The sequence below is a fragment of the Perca fluviatilis genome, chromosome 18 (genome assembly GCF_010015445.1).
Source record: "Perca fluviatilis chromosome 18, GENO_Pfluv_1.0, whole genome shotgun sequence".
Lineage (NCBI taxonomy): Eukaryota > Metazoa > Chordata > Actinopteri > Perciformes > Percidae > Perca > Perca fluviatilis.
Window position 1 is genome coordinate 3987574 of NC_053129.1, and position 16322 is coordinate 4003895.

Genomic DNA, 16322 nt, shown 5'->3' on the forward strand with positions numbered 1-16322 from the left:
GACTTAAACAGCAATGTATAATCAAAATACAATAGTTGCAGGTCTGGATGCTTTGGTCCCCCTTGTTGTTTGTTAGGTCCGGCATGCTAACCCCCCAGGGAATACCCCAGAGTTTACGTTGCCCCTCGAGGCTGTCTAATAGGCCGGCCCACTTGTTGCTGGGCAGATCTGAAACTATAATAAGTTCATGTTTGGAGCTTGTGTGACTCTGACACATGATCTGCCATGTCACTGAGATATTCTAACAGGGCAGTGGGTTGGAATCAAATGTTCAGCAGCCATCCACAGGAGGTGAGGATGGCTGAGGTATAGATGTCACTCCTACTGCTTTTCTAGACTTCCTGACTCCCTGAGCTTTAAAATGATCCCTCCGCTTGTAGAACACGGTGAAGGACTCAAAGATAGACACAGAGGCAGACAGAGAAGAGCTCCGTTCACACTGGATGATAATACTAACCCTGTGTGATGAAATGAACCAAGTTCATCATCCTGTGTGACATGAAAGTCAAAGGTTCACTCATCAACTCATACATTATTTACCAGGGTTCCCAGAGGCCTCACTTCCGCAGAATATGTGGATTTAGAAAAAGGAGGTATTTTCTGAAATTAGTTTCTTCTTGTTAATCAAATGGAAAATCATCAGTTTGGCTCAGAACGTTGTCAGAGCAGCAGTTTGAAAAGAAATGACCGCTTTACCAGATGAGGCTTAGGACATAACCGTAAAACTGAGTCCTTGCATCACAACAAACAAGACATTGAAAGTCATTGAGAAGTCCTTAAATTAGTAGCAGTGTGTGTGAGGTCTGAATTCCCTACATGCTGTATTAATGGCGAAGCAGGTTTAAAATAATAAAGGCATGGATAAGGTTAACAGAGGTAAGGGACAGAGGTGGAGAGAGGTGGAAGCCAGATAGAGAATTTGAAGCAGCTCTGTGTGTGCCAGGTTGGCCGTCTAGTATAATGGTTATTGATGGAGTGTCCTAATCAGACCTCAAAGAACCATTTCACCTTCTGCTGCTGAAACAGCGATATCAGCAGGAAGCACGGAGACAAAGCTGCCAAGGAGCCATTAGGCAGCCACATCCCAACTGTGTTACAAAAGGAGCTTTTTTTCTTCATACATTCTTGTGGTTGTGCCTGCAATGCAAACTGTTTGGTATTCAGTCTGCAGTCACAGCTGTTTTGGGCTCCTACTTCTGGGTCCAGATTGAATAACTGTCTCAGAGTAGAGATCAGTAGGAACTGGACAAAAAATCTCGAGTACCACATATTTGGTCCTACTTTTAGGACTAGCAGTAAATGCAGTTTATCAACTCTCTTGACCTGAAAATGACTCCTGTCTCTGCCAGTCGGAGAGCTCTGTTAGGAGCTGCCAGGAGGGGGCTGAATCTCGAGCTTCACTCGACCGCGGCGAGCCAGACGGCTCGTTTGGTGATTCCCTGGATGTTATCACGGAGCACTTTCTGCTATTCCCAACGCTGCTACTGCTGCATCCCTTCACAAACTACAGAGCGGCCCGAGGCCCAAATCACAGAACGCACGCAAGTTAACCGCGTGACAACAGTTTGCGTTAACTCCTTATTATCACGTTAATTTTGACAGCATAAAATAAACAGTATGTAACAGCTCTTTCAGTGCTTCATACAGCTATGTCCTTATACCTGGATGCCATCTGATGATAAAGGATATCATATCTGAAATTAATTTGTATTTCTTTATTTCAAGTTATAGCAAAGCTATCTTGTTAGAGACACTGGTTGACGTCACAGGAACAACATAAGTTAACGAATGGTGTCGTTGAAAGGGAAAGATGGGAGGAATGCCCCAGGCTGCAGATCATTATCATATTCAATATTACACAGCTCCATACACAACACTATTACAGGCTGCTGGCTTAAATGACCTATGATTTAAATGTGCATAAGCATGTATTGTTTACTTATTTACTGTATAAATGGTGTGTTGGTAAATATCATTATGCCATTTTACATATTTATTAATTGTAGCATTATTATTATTATTATTATTATTATTATGTATTTTTGCATATACAACCTTGGTAACTAGTTACCTTAGCTACATTATTTCTCCTACACATTAAGCCTACAGTGCTGTTTTCTGCATTTAAAATTTTAAAATCTTGTCTAATACTACTAACCATGAATCCTCATTTCTGCTGAGGGTCTGCATGTTGTACTGTGAATGAGCCAGTGTCAGTCAGTGGAGGAAGCTTCATATAAATGTCTGAAGTGAGGTATTTTTAGTCTGGAAGGAATCCTGGCTTGATAAAGACGAGCCAAGATCTGATCCTGGCCCACGGCCACATGTCATGCTTTTTACTAGAGCAATATACAGTATTTCTATGAAGCAGGTGTCATTTTTCCATTCTGGCTCAGCCTGGGCTGTTTAGACGATGACATCATGGGCAAAATATGATACTATGCTGTGGATTCTAGCTTTTAGAAACAGCATGTGTCTGCCCTGTAATCCTGCTATCTGTGCTTTGACCAGACAGTCTAAATAAACCTGGACGTGGACATATATGTCTTACAGTCAGGTTCACTTTGACAGTTGCCTGTGATTGCAGAGTGTGTACGTCATTGAGCTCTGAGTTACTGGCCTCAGGTCCCACTGGAGACGCATGCTAAAAATGTACACACTCATCATACTGAGTCCACCAAACAGAGTCTGAGCGTCAGATGTTATTCACTAGCCCTGGGTGCTTTGTAGTCTCTCTGTCTAGGACGGGATGATGGATGGACATACTGGACTAATGCTCATCAGCACATGTACACAAAGACCTTGACCTGTTCGCATGGGACAGTGTCCGCTCTTCACTCAGACAAACTATAAATAGATGGATGGCAGCTTTGATGACAGCTGATTTCTCTGGGTGGGTCCCTATCCTCCACCTCTGTTCATCCATGTACACCGTCCGGATAAACACTCCGTCTCTCCTTTGGTGTTCACGGTGTCTTTTTCTCTTCTCTTCATCTTTTGTCTCCTTTTTGTCATCTTTTTTGAATTATTCCTTCCTTTGTTGGGTGTTGTCATTCATACAATCTACTGACTTGCTGTGGTAGTGTAGTGGTAAATATATAAAATAAACGCATAGTGTGTAATACTTGATCTTCAGCTCATAATGCAAATAACTAATAAATCGATCCGTCAAAATAGACTGAAAAAACTGAAACTAAGTGAGGAGAGCGCTGCAATGAAAACTTTTTATAGAAGGTTGATAGAAAGCCATCATTGGCTAGGGATTTACCTGCATGGAGAACATAGCTGTGGTTGTCTCTTCCTGTGTGATATCCTTCAGGTCTGGGGACCAGGGGGACATACTGAGATTATTGAGAAGGTCCTCCATAACATTAGAGTTGGGTACAGATTTGGACATGGACTCTAAACCTATTAATAATGCTCTGGTGTGATGCTCTTAGCCCTCGTAGCTGATTGGATAGTATCTTACCTGTGTTCCTATGTTCATAAAGATGTCTCCTGCTCCTGGTGTGTTGGGAGGAGATCAAACTCTCATCTCAGTACCTCTCAGTACAGACAGCATTATCAAACACAGTGACACACAATCTCAGCCACAGTCAGTAGAAACAACAAGGTTTACTTTTTGCATGTACTGCTGTACTGTATGTATTATATCAGCTTTTGTTTTTTCTTTCCTGGTGAGCTGGTGACTATTTCACAGTGACCATCAAACTCTCTGAGGTACTGTGGGGAGGCAGAGGCAGTACAGTGTATTTGTCATAGGTTGGTGATGAAAGGGCATATAACTGTGTTAAACCATCATCATTGGGACTTTTCTCTGCTTCATAGTCTTTTGAAATGTTGCTGGTGCTGACATGCAGCTGTGTTTTGCCTATGAAGAGATTCTGGAATGTGACTGAACGAAAAACTGGAGGAGAAGTGCTCTCTGCACACCTGTATTCAGACAGTGTTCAACCCTTTCTGTAAATGTATAGAATAGCAAACGGAGAGTTCATTTCACTTTAGCTCAATTGATGTAATAGTGCATATGCATATTCACTATATGTCAACAGTCTGCTGGAGGTTGGCACGCACACACACACACACGCACGCACAAACACACACGCACGCACGCACAAACACACACACACACACACACACACACACACACTGGTAATGATATTGAGGGTAGCAGTGTTGTGTTCTATTCTGTATCCAGCATATGAATAATAGATTGGATCCAGGAAGTACAAACTGGCTGACCAACCCATCAGGTAGAGAGTCCCACCACATCCTGTACGCATCTCTCTCTCTCTCTCTCTCTCTCTCTCTCTCTCTCTCTCTCTATTTCTGTCTCTGTCTCTGCCTTTGTGTTGCGCCACTCTGTTTCTCCTCTTTCTGTATCTCTGTCTGGCTCTCATTTTCTGTCTTTCTCTCCCTCTCTGCCTCTCATGTTCATCTCTCCCTCCCACTCTCCATCCCTCTCTCTCCTCTTCCTTTGTTTCCATCAATTCTGATCAGTTGGAGAGCCAGCACAAAGAACGACCACGGCAGGCATTTCAGCGTCATCTTTAAAGGTGCACCATCAGGATATTAAGGCATCAGAGAATAAAGAAGTTGCCCGGCTACTGCAGCAGAAGACAGCTCAATATTTGTATTTGTTGGTTCTTTGTGCAACTTTAGTTCATAACCATCAGTCTGAGCTTTACAAACCTCCAGCAGTGGATGATGCAGGGCTAAGGCACAGGAAATTGAAAGAAGAACCTCCGAAGCCTGAGCTATGGTTCTGTATGTGAGCTCCCAGGACTGTACTGGGGGAGCTGGGCTGGTGGGGGGGGCTGGCAGCAGGGTGGTGCTGGCACTGAGGCCTGGCAATGGGTCAGACGGGGCCCCACACGGACTGTGGCGCTATGTTTGCTGCCAGAGGAGGCCCACACTGACGCTGCCTTCATGTAGGTATACAAGAGGGATGGGAACAGACGTCTGTAGTTGTTTTAATGTGTGTGTGTGTGTGTGTGTGTGTGACTTTGAAAACGTGTATCAGTTGTAGAAATGTTTCTTTTTTACAATAGTCCCATGAACTATTATCAGCTTTGCCGAGGAGATATTGAAAACAGTTTGTCCTTGTTCTTTGTCTGCTTCGGTCTGTGAATACCTCCCTTTAGCTTTAGCTCATGCCTTCTCTCTCTGCCCTGTCTTTCCCAGCATTGTGTCTGATTGTGTTTATGGAAGCGGGCCAAGTCTAAGTGCTGTTGTCTTGGGTCATTAAATCAATTCTGATCTTGTAAGAACTTCCATTTGACGAGAAGGGAAAATGACTGAAGGCACCTTGAGAGTCAGTGGGTCTAGTGGCTGTTGTGACATTAACATTTAGAAATGTGAGATGCCATAAAATGACAGTTCCTTGTGTTAGATAATAAGATGTGTAATAGGAATATCAGGCCTGTTTATCTGATCTTAAGTCTTGTCTCCTGCCCTGTTGGCTGCTGCCTGTGTTCTGTCATTAGCACATACAGTAAGCTATTAGAGCAGACAGTAACGCAATTACACCCACAGGCAGCGGAAGATGGAGACGAGAGACCATGTCAGCGATTACAGTCGCAGATATTGGCTGCCTGTGGGCTTAATTCAATACTATTTCAACTGAGCCCATACAAGAAGGAACCTGTCAAGGTGGTAATAAGATGAGATGATTTGGATAAGCATGGCAGATAGAGAGCTAGCTCTGTGTTCCCTGGAGACGCTGTGCATTATTGTAAATACTCCAGACTGATCTCTAGCAGAGGTCAGATTGGCTGCCAACATGTTTCTGCATGAGACATATGCTTATGTTTATGTTTATTATTATTAATTTATTATGTGACCTATGGGATGGTAACAGGTCATTGACCATCATTTCCTAGTGCCACTCTCAGAGTTATGTTACAGAGTGATGTGTCTTTTCACTCACAAATCTGCATGTTTTCAACATTGGTCAGTAACGAGGAGAGAGAAAAGGTTCCATAAGAGATTCGTTAGTGTCTGAGCTTCTCCTGTGGATAAGTAGCTAATGCCGACAACAATGATGGTGTTAACTAGGGTCAGTGTGTGTGAGCACGTTGGTATTCAGAGTCATCAGGCTGGCTGCAGCCCACATTCAGCCCGCTTCAGACATTTAACACTTGGCTGAATACTAACTGCAATCAAATCTGCTCCATCCAGACCCAGAAGCCTCTGTGTGTGTGTGTGTGTGTGTGTTTCCTCCAGAAGCAGCTGCTCAGTTCTAGGCTCATAGGTTGATATGAAGTGGATGAGAAGCAGATGGAAACACAGAAAGCTGTCTTTGTATTTGTGTTGATCCTTCAGGTCAGGCCTAGCCTGGTTGACACCCTTCAACCCTTCAGTTGTAACTGAGAGTGGGTCTGGGCAAGCTTCATTCACAGCCCATTTCCAAAAGGGCGTCCCCAACGGACGCCGCTCAAATGCGCAGTTGGATAGTCCTTCAACCAATCAGACCAACGATCCGGGTCAGTAGCGGTTTTTGGCACGGGTGGCATTTTTATCATGACACATGGGGGGTCAGCACGAACACTTAAAAATATATATATATCCTCTGCTCTGCAAAGCTGTTATCTATTATCTATCATTTCACTGTGTGGGGAATTAGCAAATTGGCGAAAGGGGAGGGGGGGCTGAAACAGACTGTGTTAAGAACTAAAAGTAGGCTAGATAGTAGAAGTTTACGAAAAGCAATGAAACTTAGTAAAAAGAAGACAATGCTGCTCCGCCAAATCTCTTCCAAGGAATGAAACGTTGATGATAAAGAACAATGATTTAATAGTGATAAAGGGATGGTGCACTCCAGGCCAGTGGGCAGTATCTGCTCTAACGGCTCCTATAGTGGTCTAGTGGTATAGTGGTCGCATAGCATTACTGCATGTGCTGGGGTACATTTTCACATAATTTATATACAAGTGGACACCTGAGTATTGCCCCCATATTGATATAAATATACCCAAAACATATTGTAGTCAAATATAGTGATTGTGATGTCATAATGCAGCAACAAAGTAATCTGTATTTTCTGTCTTTAAAAAAACTGGTCAAATCACTGGCTGGTGATAGTCTGTATTTTTTAATCAATAAATCCCATTAAAGACCCAAACCACAGCCTGATAAATCTTCTTCCTCCAAAAACACATCAATGAGCAGCATGCTGTTAGGAAGTGAATAGCTAGTAGTACACAGGCCATACTGTACATACTACAGGTAGCTACAGTGCATGTAAATGTAAATATGTAAGTCAGGGTGCATTAATTTACTACAAATTGTTTTAAGACTGACTTGAAATAAATGGGCTTAGGAATGTTGGAAAGTATTGAGAGACAGCTTTGGTCTTTTCATTTATTTTTTTTGGGGGGGAGGGTGGTCGAAGGGGGTCTCGCCCAGGGTGTAATTCAGTGTTGAACCGCCACTGAGCCGGGTGACTTAGCAGCATCAGCAGCATCAGCGGCATCAACGGGTCGCTGCGCTTCGGTGGCCGCCATGTTGAATGTAAACAATATGCTGCTTACCGTCGCTGCGCTAACGTCATCGTGTAAAGCCCGCCTCAATGGTTGTGATTGGTGCCTTGATTTGGAAAAATTGGAAATGGGCTTGAATGGGCTCTTGGCTTGACTGACTTGCAGAGCAAATCTCAAATTTGCCGGAAGTTGGTCAGGGTTTTCCCAGGCTAGGTTAGGCCCTCATTAGGACTCCATCCTGTCTGTTGGTCTGTCTACATGACAAACACTACCACCTGTTGTACCTGGCGTATTTTCATGTAGAACCACTGAAGACGTCACATGCAGGCAGCACACAGCTCTAATGAGAATCTGTGCTGATATAGGGAAGAGGTGTGAGTACCCTTTGACATTTTTAGACCAGTGCCAAGTAAGTATAAACATACATTTGACAAAGCAAAAACAGAATGATTCATTATTTTTATCAAAGTAGTTGTCGGTGAACTTTCTGTTGATTGACTAATTGCTTAAAGTGATGGTTCGGAGTAATTTCACCCTAGGGTCCTTTGCACCATGACCTCGAGCCAAACACCCCCCAGAAGCTTTTTTCACCTGGGTCTAACATTGGGAGAGTTAGCGTAGAGTAGCGTTAGCCGCTGAATAGCTTAGCGCAGAGGCTAATGGATCCGAAGTGTCTCTTAACATTACCCCACTAATAATGCCCGAAATGATACCAAAGGTCTACACTAGTATATATAGGTTATGCACTCATAAAACGATGGATTGTAAAGTTTGTAAGTACACCAGAAGGTTATGTAAATAACACTTGCCTGCTGGCTTCTGCTCTCTGCTGCTGTTGTTGCTGCTGTAAGACGAGTGCTTAGGGCAGTCTACAAATTACAACACCGAAAAGAGATGCAACAAAAATATTTTTTAATTTAACTTATTTTTTAAAGTAAGTGCTGTAGTATAACTAGCAGGAGACAAGTAATAATTGAGGTAAGTTTGGAGACATTACCTTATTTAATCATTAAATTAATAAATATTTTTGTTGCATCTCTTTCGGTGTTGTATATTTGTAAATGTCCCTAAGCACTCTTACGCCCGGTAGTAACAGCAGCAGCAGCAGCAGAGAGCAGAAGCCAGCAGGCAAGTGTTATTTACATAAACTTCTGGTGTACTTACAAATTTTACAATCCATCGTTTTATGAGTGCATAACCTATTTGTACTACTGTAGACGTTTGGTATCATTTCGGGCGTTATTAGTAGTGGTTAAGTTAAAAGCACGCCGATCCATTAGCCTCTAGCGCCTAAGCTATTCAGCTGATAACACTACGACGCTAACGCCCCCCCCCCAATGTTCGACCCCAGGTGTTTAAAAAAACTCTTTTGGGGGTTTTTGTTCGAGATCATGGTGCAAAGGACCCTAGGGTGAAATTACTCCGAACCATCACTTTAATCAACTAATCTTTTCAGCTCTATAAAATATAGCATAAATACATTTAGTAATCTGAAAGGAGCCATTCTTCACAGTGAGTACTTTGGGCTGTCTCTGCTCCTGTGCTGCTCCAGAAACTAATATGACCAGGCTGACCAACACAGACTGTCCCTGAGCTCACAACCCCCCAACAAGGTCGGAGATACACAGACCGAAACGGTCAGCGTCCACATCGTGAAAATCATATGAAACATGAGCACTGACAACACTTGTAGACTTATTAAATGCAGGACTTTCACTTGAAACAGAGTATTTATTTCCAATGTGGTATTGCTACTTTTACTCAAGGGAAGGGTTTGAATACTTCTTTATCCATCTCACATCATTTTATGGTCCCTGACCAGTTAAAGGTTCTGCAATCATCATTCTTCTGCTCACGCTCCTTCATATTTACAGACTCTACAGATCACTAGGGCTGTGCTCGATTGAAGAAATTCTTAGTCGACTAACACTCATTCAATTGTATCGACTAATCGATTAGTTCATTTAATCGACAGATCTGTACATCTGAGTTTCTCCGCAAAGTGTTATGCAAAAGCACCACTTTAATTCTTGTGTTTACCAGAGATGTGCTCGTACGTTTCTTGGAAATAAATCATTCAGCATGAAATAAGCATAAAACATGACTAATCGACTAAAGAAATCTAAGTTGACTAAAACCAAAACGACCGATTAGTCGACTAATCGACTAAGAGGGAGCAGCCCTACAGATCACACAAATGACAGGTGACTTCTCCACAAGCCTTTGGCCCTGACAGCTAGAGAAGCTAAATACCCTGCAGGGCAACTGCAAGGCAAACATTGTGTTGCCATGGCAACCAGAATGGGATTAAAGTAACATTAAGCTGCGTTATAATATCCTCCGACATTTCAGCAGCACAGGAAATCCACAGGTGTATTTTTCTTGCAGAGGAATATGAAGATAGAATGAACAGAGCAGTGTGTTTGGCTTATGTTGCACTAAATGATTTTTATTTTAATAATACAGTGGCAACACATTCCTTTCATTGTATTTAACATACTGCAATTTAATTTCATATGTAAAAACTAATATTTCCATTAAGAACTGACAGGCTACTGTTGTTTAAAGCAAAGTCTAGTGCTGGGTGAGCTCATGCTTCACTTACTTCCTTGTTTTTGACCGTAGAGCTGTGTCTGGGATGTTGAAATAGTCAGTCATAATGAGGATGTCAGCTAAATGTCTAACAGGAGCTGTGTGTGTGTGTGTGTGTGTGTGTGTGTGTGTGTGTGTGTGTGTGTGTGTGTGTGTGTGTGTGTGTGTGTGTGTGTGTGTGTGTGTGTGTGTGTGTGTGTGTGTGTGTGTGTGTGTGTGTGTCGCCCCCTACAGGCCCCACATTGCCCAGACAGGGCCCCCAGGTTCAGAATGGCCCCACGCCAGAAGAGATGGAGCTGCAAAGAAGGTAAGGACAAAAGATCACGTCCATTTGGAGGCACCATTGTTTCTTCCATCTGCGTCCCTCCCTCTTCTCCCATTTAATTTCTCTATTTCTTTTTCTTGTTTTCAACACCTATCTATCAGTGTCCCACACACATGCACTCAGACAAAGACTTGCATACTCACATTTCTTTTTCTTCCCCATACAAGGCCACTCTTTCCCTCAGGTAATAATGAGCCTCTGGAACACACACATACCTGCATACATACACCCAGAGCTGTATTAATGGAGGCCAGCTGTTGGCAAAGGTTTATAACCTGTTCACCAGAAAGCTTGTTCAAGGATTTATGAGAATGAGTTGCCTACACGCACTCTCAAATGCAAACACAGGCGCCATGGGCATCTTGAACAGAACTATATTCACACACAGAGACACGTAAACCTCTAACTTTAGTATCAGTTACATGAGCCAAACAATGATGACTGATTCAGTAAGCAGGTCAGGTAAAGGCCAGCTGCTGCTCACCACATTGTAATGTCATGAATGGAAAAGTAACACTAACATAACGTAACATCAGAGTCAAGGAGAAACCTCATGAATGCAGATGCTCCCATACGTGGCTTTGATGGTCATCCTATCCAAACATTGTGGAGAGATGTGTAAAGGGGCCAGTATCGCCCCACACCTCTCTGGCCCGCCACTTGGGTCACTTTTTCAAACCGTCTGATGGCCATTGTCAGGTTCTTTTTGAGCAGCTGTTGCGCTGTCAGTAACGCAGGGAGTACACAGACTGTTTCAAATCATTCTTTAATCCAAGTTTTGAATCATAAACTTTCTTCAAAGCATTTCCATGATTTTAATTTGCTACATAAATGACTTTGTAAATGTGTCTGACCTGTTACCAACCTCTCTTTATCTGTATCTAACTAGTGTAACTGTCCCACCTCCTTTTACACTGCTCCAAAATGGCTTACTCTAGAAATCTAATTTTACCAGCTTTCACGGCACTGCAAACGCTCAAACAGTTAGTTTGCTTGACATATATCACTCCAGATCATCAGTTAATGGAACCAGCTGCCAGCCTCTGTCCCACTATGGAAAGAGGCCTGCTCGGGGTTTCTTTGGCTGGAACAATGGCTAAAGAATTTTTTTGTCTACACAGTCAGCCCATTGTAAAAACACAAAGCTTATAATGGGGAAAATAACCTGCCTAAGATGTTTGTCAAATGATTTATAACATGGCCACTGATGTTTGGCTACATCTTACTTCAGTAATGCTTCTCATCATGTGTCACACTGAGCCGTGAATACGGTTGGGTACCGAAACCGAAAATGATTGCAGTCCTGATGCTGCATCAAACGCTTCGGAAGTGAAGCCTAGGTAAATTCTTTACAACAGCGTGACAACAGTTGATTTCATGCTAACCGGCATTTGTCGCAAATTAAAAAGTAGCCGACATCAGCAATCAGTGCTGAAAGTGTTATTCAATGTATTCATCTTTTCTTTTGGTGGTCAGCGACAGGAGTTTTACCCTTTGTATAAGCCTGATATGGAAGATGGAAGAGAAAAGAAAGAATTGTAGATATGGATGAGGGAGAGGGATGTTCCTCTCGGCCTCATTAAATAAGATGAGCTAACAGTCCTCAGTGGGCACACATGTTCAGCCATTTCCATAGTCATCCTCTGGCTCACTCTGTAATCATGGAGATTATTCACCTATGGAGAGGCTGGACTGTTCAATGGTCTCTGTAGTGGAAAATATGATGCACATCTTCTTTTCCTTGTGCTCGTCTTCCTCCTTCATCACTTTGCATTGAGACACAGATGGATGAAGCAGAGTGGAGCAGGACGGCTGAGTGCAGATAAAGCACCTGTTCACAAATGCAGGGTGCTACTCTCAAATTAAAAAGACATGAGCTGGAAATAATAGGCTGTGGTATAAATAGCTGTGTGGTGCGTGGGAGCAAGGCAGTGTGTGTTGGAACAGAGAGGAAGTGTGTTACATGGTCTTGAATGGAAGTGAGGATGGAGACATAGTAAGGACAGAGAGTGTGTTAGCTGGTAGCACGCACGCACGCGCACACACATACACACACACACACACACAGAAACATCTGTGAAACCAATATGTTAGCTTGGCTTTTATAACAAGGTTGGGGTTTTCATGTTAGTGGACAGTTGACACAAATGTGTGCGTGCGTGCGTGCGTGTGTGGGTGCGTGCGTACGTACGTGTGTGTCTGTGTGCGTGTGTGTGTGCGTGTGTGTGTGTGTGTGTGTGTGTGTGTGTTGTGTGCGTGTGCGTGCGTGCGTGCGTGCGCATGCGTGTGCACTTGGACTGGATCCTCACTACAGTATGGCCATATGGTCCATCTGGGCTCCTATCCATTCATGCAACATATCCTGGTTCTGTGAGCCAATCAGGCGAGCCACTGAGTCCAGCTGGCCAACCGATTTAGCCAGACTTCAGTGTCCCTGGAGATTTAGCACAGTTGTCACTTGTGGCAAAACCTGAATGTGACATAATTTCATCTCAAGGCAACATAAAGACACATGCTGTGTTAGGGCCCTCCATGGATATTAATGAGCTGTTGCTGATGAACGTTGCACAGAGAAAGAAAAAGAAAACCAGAAGGGTATGGGTTCACGAAATGTTTCAAAGACGAGAGGAGTTATAGCATCCAATACTTGTCGTCTTTTGAAGACTATTTTGGGGCTGCTGGTCAGCCTCGGAGTGAATGTAAACAACAGTTTGGAAACGTTTTGGGAATTCCCTCTGGAGGTGAAACGTCCTGGGCGACACAGACAGCAGCTCACACACCGTAACATCACTGCACCACCTGTGGTGGATGTACAAAGCTATACATCAGCGTGAGAATGAGACTAACTTGCCTGGATGAGTGTATGTCTTTCCTGCTTCTAGAGGGGTTGGTGCTTTGTTAAACTGACTCGCCCAGAATTTTGTGTGTGAAGATTGCTGCCTCGGGACCACGGCGTAGCTTGGCGTCCGCTCCGTCGGCGTCCTCGCTGGGCCAGCCCTGCTCTTCCTTGTTTTTGTAGTTCAGGTTTTGAAGGTGTATTTACAAAAGTTTGTGATGTGGGAAAACAAGAATAGTCTTTTCAGCGTATTTGTCCTCGGTAGTGTTCTCTGTGTAGAAGCGTCTGGTGTGCTGGTATTTGCCACTGGTTCTAGCCTCTCAGTCTCTCATCCACACACCTGCCAATGAGACACACACGCCCCCCTAATGTCATGTGTCAGTTTAAACGGATATCTTAACGGTTAAGATGTTTTAGGTCAAATCGTTGGTTAGATAAATTGCTCAGCTTTATCTCCACTGCAGAATTATTTCATTTTTGTAGCTAATGAATTCACCCTTAACTATTCAACTGAAAGAATGAAATGGTATTGAGGGCCTTGCAAACCTTTGATCTTTATACCATTTATCTGCAGATCCTATTATAACGTTATTTGCATTCTGTCATGCAGCACACCTCCTTCCTCCTTTCTTGGCTCTTAATTTTGACAATGAGCCATTTGATGTTCCATTATTGCCCCAAATCCTCTCTTACTTCTACCTCAGAGGGTCTTCAACTCCTGGGGTTAATGCAAAGAGGAAAGGAATAAATGTGCATGTGCCCATATGTCTATGTGCATGTAGGGATTCAGGCCCTGCCGCAGCCCACGCTCCCTTAGCAACGGTTTCCCTGGCAACTCTTGTCAGGAGGAGAGTAAGACGCCAGTTAAAATGTGCATGAGGCTTTTCACAGCTTTGAATCCTGCCGTTTCCCTGCAAGGCAGAGAGGGACGTGGAGGGAAGACAAACCTGTTTTAGGTCCACCCATCAAAGGCAGGAAATATGTAGACAGTGCAGGTAGGGGAGCCATGTAGGAGTCACTGCATTAGTCCTCTGGAAGTGACAAAATACATGAAACGATGCTCATTACTTCTTAGTTCATATTAACATTGTCGCCTCTGGAATTTATATTTTTAAAGGGATCCTCTGATTAAAATCTTTCTCCATGACGACATGAAAGGTGGCTGTAAAAGTCATTTACAGTGGATTCATCAGTGACATACTGTAAGTGCAAAAAAAAAAACAATGTCCATAGAACATCTCCACCACTACATCCAAATGCTCAGTATGTTTTCAATTATTCTTTTGACATATCATGCAGAAATACTGTCACCCTCCAGTCACAAGTAGAGTATTAAGCTGTACTGAGTATCACTCAACAGGCTTCACATCACTTTGACCCTTAAATTGTTTGCATTTTTATAAAGGTAACAGATAAACTAGTAACAAAAGAAGCCAATTGGAATTTATTATTATCAAGAACAGGAACTATATATTTCTTTTCACCCATTATTCTCATTATTTTATGTTGCAAATGCAGAATCAAAAGCCCAAAACCAGACACAGAGCTCTTATTGACAGTCAACTTCAGTTCAGAATCACGAGTCAATCCATTTTATGCTTTACAAGTTGTTTTGCTTTCTGGATAAATCTTGACATTCTGAGTCTTGATCAGAGCACTCTTGTTCCCAAAAGTCAGAATCATAAACCTGTTTTGACATACTAAAGCAGGAAATGCACAAAGGAATCTAATATCCTTAACACCCACCAATTATTGCAATGCAGCAATTAGTTATAATAAGTTATAAGTTACACCTGTCTTTGACAAGTCAGGTTTGAACAGCTCTGCATGCTCATGTGCCCCATGTATTCAAACACACACACACACACACACACACACACACACACACACACACACACACACACACACACACACACACACACACACACACACACACACAAATATGAATAAAAAATGTTTCTGTCTCTGATCTGCCTGATTAGATTTTACTATTGTCACAACATTACATCTTGAGCTGTATGAAGATGTTCTGCTTCTTTTACAGTGCAGAGGATCCCACAGGGACTCTTTCCATGAGAGAAAATATATTACTGTAGATGAGGGAAGCCCCTCGAGGAGACTGGATAGAATCCTCAGAGACATGACCCTGCCACGCTTCCATCGGCCATAAATCCAGCGTACCCCTGTGTTTCTGTAATTACATTAATGGACCACTGAGACACTGTGAGAACTGGGACACTGTGTGTGTGCGTGTGTGTGTGTGTGTGTGTGTGTGTGTGTGTGTGTGTGTGTGTGTGTGTGTGTGTGTGTGTGTGCGTGCGTGCGTGCGTGCGTGCGTGCGTTTATATCGGATCAGGATGGTGCCATGGTGTGTATAATGTTATAGTTTCTCAGTCTCTCTCCATCCATCTAAACACCCAGATGATGTTTAGATAAATCTAAACACCCAGATGATCTGCTTACCTATCAGTCTCTTCTTTCCTCCTTCGCTGCCTCTATTTCTGCAGCAAAAAGCTCTTTTTATCAAACCGAAATCGAATCCTCTTTCTCGAACCACAAAAAACTTTTTTCCATTACCTTACCCTTACCTGCCATTTCCTCACTCCCCCCCTCCTACCCACCCACATTTGTCAACTATTTTGTAAAAAAGATAGATGACATACGCTCTTCATTCTCCACCACACCTTCTATCACCTTACCATCCATCACATCCAGTACTCTTTCCTCTTTCACCCCTCTATCTCCAAATCAAATTCTAACTTTGATTACCTCTGCCCGCCCAACCACCTGCCCCCTGGATCCTATCCCTTCTCACCTTCTCCAGTCCATTGCTCCTGACCTCCTTCCTTTCCTTGCTCATCTCATTAACATCTCCTTGTCAACTGGCTGTTTCCCCGATGCCCTCAAGGAGGCAAGAGTGACCCCACTACTCAAAAAACCAACACTTGACTCCTCTGATGTCAATAACTATAGACCCATCTCCCTTCTTCCATTTCTATCTAAGACTCTTGAGCGTGCCATTTATAATTAACTCTCTACCTATCTCCACCAGAACAACCTTCTCGATCCCCACCAGTCTGGCTTCAAG

General features: G+C 43.1%; 1 protein-coding gene across 1 annotated transcript in view; it reads left to right on the forward strand.

Annotated features, from left to right (window-relative positions):
- enah (ENAH actin regulator) overlaps positions 1–16322 on the forward strand; it is an 86345-nt gene that overhangs the window by 35448 nt on the left and 34575 nt on the right. The window contains 1 exon segment of the mRNA XM_039782876.1: positions 10308–10380. Within this exon segment, the coding sequence (XP_039638810.1) occupies positions 10308–10380 (73 nt within the window).